This window comes from Sinocyclocheilus anshuiensis, unplaced genomic scaffold (genome assembly GCF_001515605.1).
Source record: "Sinocyclocheilus anshuiensis isolate Anshui unplaced genomic scaffold, SAMN03320099.WGS_v1.1 scaffold78, whole genome shotgun sequence".
NCBI lineage: Eukaryota > Metazoa > Chordata > Actinopteri > Cypriniformes > Cyprinidae > Sinocyclocheilus > Sinocyclocheilus anshuiensis.
In genome coordinates this window covers 608,203-617,539 of record NW_015544250.1, presented here as the reverse complement: position 1 = coordinate 617,539, position 9,337 = coordinate 608,203, and the positions used below count along the sequence as shown (strand labels likewise).

The 9,337-nt window shown below is 37.9% G+C and overlaps 1 protein-coding gene across 2 annotated transcripts in view; it reads right to left on the bottom strand.

Annotated features, from left to right (window-relative positions):
• LOC107697880 (nuclear factor of activated T-cells, cytoplasmic 2-like) overlaps nt 1-9,337 on the bottom strand; it is a 44,661-nt gene that overhangs the window by 2,590 nt on the left and 32,734 nt on the right. For both annotated transcript variants that reach the window (XM_016498725.1, XM_016498724.1), the window contains exons 7-9: nt 6,032-6,087; nt 5,786-5,918; nt 4,838-5,566 (exon numbers count right to left, since the gene is read on the bottom strand). In XM_016498725.1, the coding sequence (XP_016354211.1) occupies nt 4,838-5,566; nt 5,786-5,918; nt 6,032-6,087 (918 nt within the window). The remainder of the gene's footprint in view (nt 1-4,837; nt 5,567-5,785; nt 5,919-6,031; nt 6,088-9,337) is intronic.

The following is a 9,337-nucleotide window of genomic DNA, read 5'->3' as shown; positions in this document are numbered from 1 at the left end:
TATATTGTTATATTGTGTAATTTCAAATATTTCTTAATTTTACATTATAACTTTACTGTAAAAAAATTCTAAAGGCGTTACTTGTGTGTGTGTGTGTGGTTATTTAAGCATATTATTTCCAGATTTAATATGTATATTTAAATTAGCATATATGTAATAATATGTATACATGTATGAATGATAGAATATAGATGAACTGGACAAATATTTGACATTGAAATGAAATGGAAAAAGTGTCCTAATTTACTTGAATTCAGCCTATGTAAAACCCGCAGATATTGATGTAGCAGTGATTTTGATTATATTAAAACTGAACACACACACGTGCACACACACACACACACAATCTATATATACATACAAATATCACTTTCACATGTTAAACTGCAGTGACACTGAATGGGCACTAGGTGGAAGGGAATCATCTGACAGAACAGGCTCAGTGAAGCCCTTGTATTGGCCATTACTTCCTGTTGTTACTCTTTTTACAGGGGGGCATAAATGGAAACTTTTACTGCCTCTTCATTCTAAGAATAGCAGCAGGGCGCGTGGGGTTGTTAACACAATCACAATACCACTACACACCAACTCTAGTCTAGCCACAACTCAGACGTGAACAAAGGTCACCGGTAAGATCAAATCACACGAATGTGGGAATACACCTCTACACAGGTTTGAGTTAAGCATGGAGCAAAATGATGACAAATTCATGGTACAACTAACGGTACGATTACGTGGTAGACCAAGAACAAGTTGGTATAATAAATACATGGTACTGTCCAAAAGTATTACCATGGTACCATGTCCAAAAAAGTTTAGTAGATAAGTAATGGTATAAATAAAATATGTTGGTTTAGGACAAAAGATTCCATTTGTTATATATATATATCCACCATTCACTTACTCAGCTGCTGAACTGCAGCGTCATGCAGACTGTGGTTTAAAAACTCTACTGCATGAAGATAATGTGGTTTAACCTGATTGGCCACATCCTCAGTGCTGTATACTATCAGGATGAGACACTTCGGCCTGGAAACCCAGAGCACAGCCAGGGCATCACTACCACAATAGCCTACACAATGCCATGCTGTTTGTTATAATGGATGTGCTGGAATAACAGGTGTAGCATATAGATTCTCTTGAGCCATATGTTTCTGACTAAGATGGCCATTCTGAATATTTAGCATAAAATTAATGAAACCCACTACAGCAATCTGCACTCTATTATTAGCAATGAATAATGCAATAATACATAGTAACAAACATGCAACCAACAAGTTATAGTGCTCTTTATTTGAAGTGCAACACCATGGCAATGTCAAAAAGTAAAAATGCACAGGTTTTACAAAATGTATGCATAAGATAAACATCACTAATTGGCCAACCAAGAATGAAATAAACCATACTGAAAGATTTTGACAAACAGCGTATGTTGTGGTAAAAGCTTGCGTTAGAGAAGGAACTTGATGTTCAACTGATTTCCCTATTTGAAGCTTTGAGTGTGTAAGAAGCAAAATGCCACAGATATAAAAGTCTAAACTGAAAATAAACAGATTAAAAATAGCATGAAATGTTTAGACCAGCTCAGATATGATAAATGAACATAAATGAATAAATGACTAAGTAAATGCTTAATTCATTCATTAAATAGCCCTTTAAAAAAATCTTAAAATAAATAAATAATCGAATACATAATACTAAAATGCATTATTCAGGAAATTTGTGATTACTGTGATCAGACTCAAATAAAACCGTTTTCCTTTTCAGTAGAATCTACAACAGCGCAATCAAGAAAGCCTTGCGGTTTTAGTCATACAACCCTAAGTATGGGAGCTCTACGTGGATGACATCTGTTTTTCCCTTCCGAGACTAATGAAGAACAGATGAGAGAGGAATAAACTGGTAGCAGCGGGATGCTGAGGTGCTTTATCAGCGAGTAAAAAAAAAAAAAAAACTAATACAAGGCCCTGCAGCCATCGCAGACTGCAGATCCTACTATATAACAGCTTAACAGCTTAAAAGAAACTCTCAACTGCACATTTTGCACAACTACAAATTTTCTTCTGAATAAAATACATGTGGTGCTTCGCTGAGCAAAACTTGCTGATGTGGCTTTTAGCACCTACCGAGTTGCTAGGTGGTTTCGTAACGACCCAAAAGAAAAATCCCCAAAACAATCTAAAATCAGATCACTTAGAAACATCATAACACACATCTTCTAAATAAGTCCCATGATGACGTATTCTTCCAGTCCATACATAGACAACCATGCAATGTACAGGAAAGGGGGCTTATAGGGAAAGTAATGAAGGGTTGGCACACACTGATGGTTTTAGAGCTGTAAAGGAAGTGTACAGACTGGGCGGTATAATAGGTGAGTGTCTGGCTGGAGAGACCTTGGCCAATCAGAAAGCTTGTTTACAAACCAATGGTGGAGAGTAAGACAGAGCATAGTAGATGACTCAGTCTCCACTATGTGTGTGTGCGCGCATATACTTCGCTATACTTGGGGACAAAAACGTGAAAAGTTTTCTTTTAGGTGTAGGGTTAGGCTGTAGTCATTATTATTAGCTTCATATAAAACAATTGTAGTCTAAGGTACATCTTCATGTGAACCAGAACTGCGTGTGTTAACTGCGTGTGCAAACATCTCAAAAAGTATAGTAAAACCTGTAATCCACTATATTGTGGGGACCAGTCAAAAGTCTCTATATGATGACAATGGCTTAAAGTATATTAACGAAAAAGTAAAAATGCACACGTCTGTGTAAGGGTTAGGTTTAGGGGATCAAAATTATTTTCTCAGTATTAAAGCAATAGAAGTCAATGGAAAGTCCCCACCATAATTGAAAAACATATGACAACATGGAATGACAGGACATCCTATATTGACTTTAGGTATATATATGTGTATGGACCTTAGACTAATGGCGCTTTTCCACTGCGTGGTACGACTCTGCTCGGCACGGCTCAGTACGGTACGGCACGGCACGGCTTGGCTTGCGATTCAACTGAAGTTTAGTACCGCTTTAGAGTGGGCGGGATTATTCACATGTTGTTATTGTTGCGCCGCCTCTACTGCCGCGACTCCTGAAAAACTGTTTCATTCCGCGTCGCCCCATCAAGCTCGCTGGATCCGCTCCTCTGCTATCAACGAGAGGAACGTCTGTGCTTCCTCAACAGACAACGAAACAGACCAGTTTAGAAAGAGTAAAACCAAAGGCCAAACTAACGAGATCTCCTTCCCTTTCAACTCTGCTTTCTGTACCATGTTACACTCTATAAACTACAGATGCTGCTTAATTCGAACACCACTTTCAAAGAACAAAGCTATGTCTTATCAGGACACCGTTTTTACAGCCAAAAATCCAATGGCATGGCGTACACATGGTCCAAAACTGGATGCAAGTGATCTGAAACTAATGTGCATGGCTTACGTGCTCTATCTAAATTATTTCTGTGTGGCCACTGTTATTCCCTGAGATTTTTACAAATCTCAGCAGTTTCTGTCTTGCTTTAAAGGGCCTTAATGAGGGCAACCTTTATGGGTTTACCAGAGTGGTATTAAACTCTAATGGGGCTACCAGAAATTCTTGTACATAAAAAAGGGGGGTCTAAAGGGATTCATTAAAAAGGTTCTAAACCAGCATCTTGTTTAAAGGTTTAAGGTCCCGGGAATCTCATAGTAACTCTCTATTGACGTGTCTACAGTTGCAGCGTTGCTGTTTACTCAGGGAAACCCTATTAGAGTATGCAGAAGAAATTCCATCTTTTGCTTCCGGTCCCATCTGCTTCAGTTTTTCCATCCAACCTGGCCCTTTTCCTTTCCTGCGGACTTCCACCCATTACTATCTTATTCAGATCAAGCTGCCTTTCTGGATAAGTGCAGCAGCTGCAAATAGGAGTTCTATCCTCCAGATTGGCAAGAGTGCGACCTGTGGAAAAAAAGCAAATCCTCTCGTGGGTTCCCCCCGCAGTATTGGGGGGTGCGGGGCCAAGGGGAAGCCCTGGCCAAGTATAACAAACAAAAAGGCTTTCCCCAGCTCTCCCAGGCAGCCCATTCCACTGTTTGACAATGGGTTGCCATGGCACTTGTTTTGCGAATCATAACACTGTCAACATGTCCAAGAAGTTTTGGAGCTACTCAGTTTTCTTTTACTTTTTTTATTTACAAAGTCAAAAGGGCACCAATTTCCTTGTCAGATACAGCGTGTAAGGAACCCCCTGCATGAGACGTAATGAACCACAAGAGAAACTCAGACCCCCTAAACTCCCAAATTGCCCTACAGAAGTGACACAGGAATCTCATGCCTTCCCTTGCCAGTTTTCTGCTACATCGTGGTTTGGCCATTTTTAAAGTCATTATAACATGCCTGTGTTTTTTTGACACAACTGAAAAACAAATCAGAGGGTGTGTGTAAGGAAACGTGCAGTCGCATCCATCATATTCATTCCAGATAATTCATTCTTCTTTTACTCTTTCTGAGTAATCAACAAGAGATGGACTTGACAAGCACTCTTCCTGCTATTGTCTCAAAGCAGACAAAATGTGCTCAGGGGCATTTCTAATGGTACATTAACATGCTGTCAGTCAAAGAATGTGCCAGAATGGCTCTTGACAATGCATTCCTATGACCACATATTTTAAAGACAATTTGAAAGCATGTGTCACTTCATGCATATGCACTGACAGATGCTTTTGAGCCACAGTATAGATTGGCACACTATTTAAGAAGCAGTTTCTAAAGCTTCCCAACCAATTTGCTTATTTTTACATAATTACGAACGCCTACTATCAACCATCAGAACAGCTACTGGTCAACCTGTAGCTACTCACCATCATCAAGGTAGGCCTGGTCCAAGTTCTCCTGCTTGACTGTGACTCGTCCAGGAACGCTGGTTCTCTGTTCATCCGTCGAGGAACATCTCTGGGGCTCTACTTGGACAGGTGGTGACCTGTCTTTGGCCACTCTCTGGAGGAAGGGCTGTTGTTGGATGACTGTTGGGTAATTCTGAGGCTGCTGAGGTGCCTGGGCTGGTGCTGGTGAACGGTTTGCCCCTGTGGCTTGAGGACCATGCTGATTGTAGCCCTCACAATAAATGATGTGTTGATGTTCTGGGGGTGGTGGCGCAGGAGGATCTCCACCTCTGAGCAGGTGGTGGTTGGTGGGAGAGAACTGGATGATTGAGGGATGCTGGTTGGAAGGATGCTGGCCAGCCAGATGAGAGGACTGGGCTGGGGAACCTGTGTGGACCAGAACTGATCGATGGGAGTCTGGAATCATAGTGGCTCCCGTCTGAGAGTAAATAGGACTGCTTGACAAGCTCTTTCCAGGACGGGAGTACATTATGGCTGGGCTCTGCTGCTGAAATCGGTGGTCTGGAGGGGAGACACCCAGGCGGGTCTGCTGACAGGGGACGAGCCCAGGCACCAGGCCACTGTCTGGGGTGATGACCCCGCGAGGGTTATAGTATGGCTGTGGAGACACCCCCAGCATTTGTGACATGGAATAACCCATCCGACCAGATTTATATTCATCCACTGGCTCTGTCTTAATAGAGGGAACTAGGGAAGTAAAATAACTGTGAGAATAACTGTGATGGAGTATTCAAAGTGCACTTATCAATTCTGAACCTGGACTTAACATTAATATCATGGAAAAGGTACATAATATTCAATATATTAAATGCAAACTGAGGTCATGCACATATAAAAATCTTACAAGTACAGTAAATAATACCCCTAACCACCTTAAAGGTACAGGAGCAGAAATACTCTGCGCACCTGGTAGAGGCATGTAGGTGAAATGCTGAGGTTGACTGCGCTTCCGTTTCCCATTTATTACGTAGAAGTTGACTTTGGCAGGATGGCAAATGGATGGGTCTCTATACGGAGGCACTTCAATGAACAGCATGCTCTGTGAATGAGAAAATTGTTTTATTTGGTGCATCTATACACAGTGTACAAGAAGAGCATTAAATATAGACCTTCAGTAAGTAGTTATTCATCTAATGTAGGCGATGGACTTACTGTCTGGCTTTTGTCTTTGTCAACTGTGGCTTCCAATTCCCAAATTTGCTGTCCATCTGGAAATAGAAAGAAGAAAAAAAATGTTTGTTGATTAAATTAATTAAAATTGGGTTGCTTAAGTTAAGTTGAGATTAGTTAAGTTTAACAGTATCTATCCATCTATCTATCTATCTATCTATCTATCTATCTATCTATCTATCATTTGTGAGACAAAACGTCTTGCATTACACATGTTTGGTGTCAAAGTTCTTCCCTCAATTGTTTGGGGAAATACAGGTTTGGCCAACCAGCTTTATGATTGCAATACTTTGACCTTTCTCGTTGGCACACATTGCTTCTTCCCCTTGTTCTTAATGACTCAACTCTGTTTTGACAGGTAAAGTGGGTGATGAGTTGTAGGTTCATCTGTCATATCCATAGATTATAGGGTTCTTACATAATTCCTCGCCTACAGACTGGTTCCCATACCATAGAGATTGCATGTGGCACAAGTCAGTTACATTTCTAACCACAGTTTTATCCCACACCCACTTCCTGAGACATTAATGCTGACCTCACGACACATGCTCAGACTGGAAAAGTCTGCAGACAAAAATCTAAGTTCTCAGTATGAACACAAACCTTTCTCATTAACTTTATGAAAGACCAAATTGTCCGCACTGTGCATCCCTAATAGCTCACATAGCATTTGGTCTTCCGTGTTTGAATTTATACACAAATCTAAAATTTCTACCTATTTCTACTCACACCCACTTCAGACATCACTACTGACCTCATGACAGTCAAAAAACACTACATGCTCAGATTGGCAAAGTTTGCAATCAAAAGTAAGAGATCTCAGAGTTTTCTACCCATTTCTACACACACCCACTTTCTCAGGCATCACTGCTGACCTTATGACAGTCAAAACACCCTACATGCTCAGATTGGCAAAGTTTGCAATCAAAGGTCAGAGATCTCAGTATGAACAATGTGAATTGTGCATCCCTAATCCCAAGGATCTTTTTCAAATAGGAATTACATAACAGTGCACGGTGTATTCTGTCTTCCATTTTTGAATTTATACACAAATCCAAAAACCATAGTAATAGAAAGTAAACAACATTTATAAAAAAAAAAATCTTTAAACCATAACAGAAAATAGCATTCCTACCAAATTAGTCACTAAACCAGGAACGATTTTGCTCTGAATCACAGCAGCATGTGGGAAACCCCTTGTTGGGCTGCAAATGAGAGATGTGTGGCTCAAATGAGTCAGCACTAGCGAGGGGGATTCCACTTGCAGTGCCAGGACAACATCTTAAAACTGCTTTATGATCAAACTGCTCCTTTTCACCCACAACAGGTGATGAGTGCTTCTTCCTTGGCCATTCTGTTTGTTTGCAGTTTGTTCCAAAGCTCCTTGTTCAGGATCCCATGGGTTTGTTTTTTACTTTTTCTTATAAATATTCGTAGAAGCTTTGTGAGTGGAAGCCCAGCTCGGCATATGGAGTGAAATCAGCAAGAGCCAGCAAAACTCCAGCCAAAGGCAGCTGTCTCCCATTTCGGAGGGATTTCACAGTCATAATGGTTCAGAATGCTCTGTCAAGATTAGAAACCCTCCACAACAAAAGCAATACTTGTTTCCATTATTTCAATACTTATTTCATTTTTTAACAAATGCAAAAGGCAATCACATACAATCAATGGTTCCAAAAAGTATTTGGACTTTGACGAAACTCTTAAAAATGAACATATGAACATCATTGCATTAAATAACAAAACATCAAAGCAAGTGGCATCTGAAAATAAATGCTGCAGGAGGAATATTTTTAATTTTAAATATTTTTTATCATTCAAAACCTTCTTTTAATGCAATGTTCTGCTTGAAAAAAGTGTGATTGTGCTACCTTTTTGTTTTGACATTTTTCCATCTAATTCAATGATATCTAATGCAAAGGTGAAGTGTGTCATTTCTGTGGCACTGGCATTGTAAAACAATAGCTATATAATTAAAAAATATATTTTATTATAATTTTTTATAAATGCCATAATCATCACAACCGCTATATCAACGGCAAAAATAAAACATATTATAATAAAATATAATACAATAAAAATAATACAATATAATATGATAAATATATAAAATTAACTTCTTACAACATTACAAAGCTATGTAAAATCTTTCGGTTTAATATTTAATAGAAATAAAAAACTAATTTAAAATGATTCTATCATTATTTCTATAAATACAAATATATTTTAATGCCACATCAGCACCAACCACTATATCAACATCAAAAATAAAATATATTATAATACAAATAATACAAAATATTATTATAAATATATAAAATTAACTTCTTACAATATTACAAAACTATGCAAAATCTTTCAGTTTAATATTTAACAGAATTAAAAAAATAATTTAAAAACTATTTTATTATTATTATTTTTATAAATAAAAATAAATATTATATTTTTAAATGCCATATCAGAACAAAACTGCTATATCTGCGGCAAAAATAAAATATTATAATAAAAAAGAATGTAGTATAATATTTACATAATAAATATGTAAAATTAACTTTTTACAACATTACATAGATATTTAAAACCTTTTAGTTTAATATTTAATAGAAATTAAAAAAGTTAAATTAAAATCTTTGAATGTAAAACTGTTGCTGCGTCATGCTCGTCGGGATGTTAAAATTAGCACAGAGGGGATCTTGATTTATGTGATCATTTGCTCACCCTCCTGTCAATTAAACAAATTACATTTAATTAATTCTTTAAATACTTTGTGAGCACACTGTATATCTAGGAAAAAAGAGAATGTGTTAGTTACGGAGAGAGGGAGGGGCTAACCCATGAAAATCAACATCAGAAAGTTACCTAAAAGAGCACTTGATGAGTAACGGCTCTTTTCTAATACAGGTGCATCTCAATAAATTAGAATGTCGTGGAAAAGTTCATTTATTTCAGTAATTCAACTCAAATTGTGAAACTCGTGTATTAAATAAATTCAATGCACACAGACTGAAGTAGTTTAAGTCTTTGGTTCTTTTAATTGTGATGATTTTGGCTCACATTTAACAAAAACCTTTTAAAAAAAAAAAATCTCAACAAATTAGAATACTTCATAAGACCAATAAAAAAAACATTTTTAGTCAAATGTTGGCCTTCTGGAAAGTATGTTCATTTACTGTACATGTACTCAATACTTGGTAGGGGCTCCTTTTGCTTTAATTACTGCCTCAATTCGGCGTGGCATGGAGGTGATCAGTTTGTGGCACTGCTGAGGTGGTATGGAAGCCCAGGTTT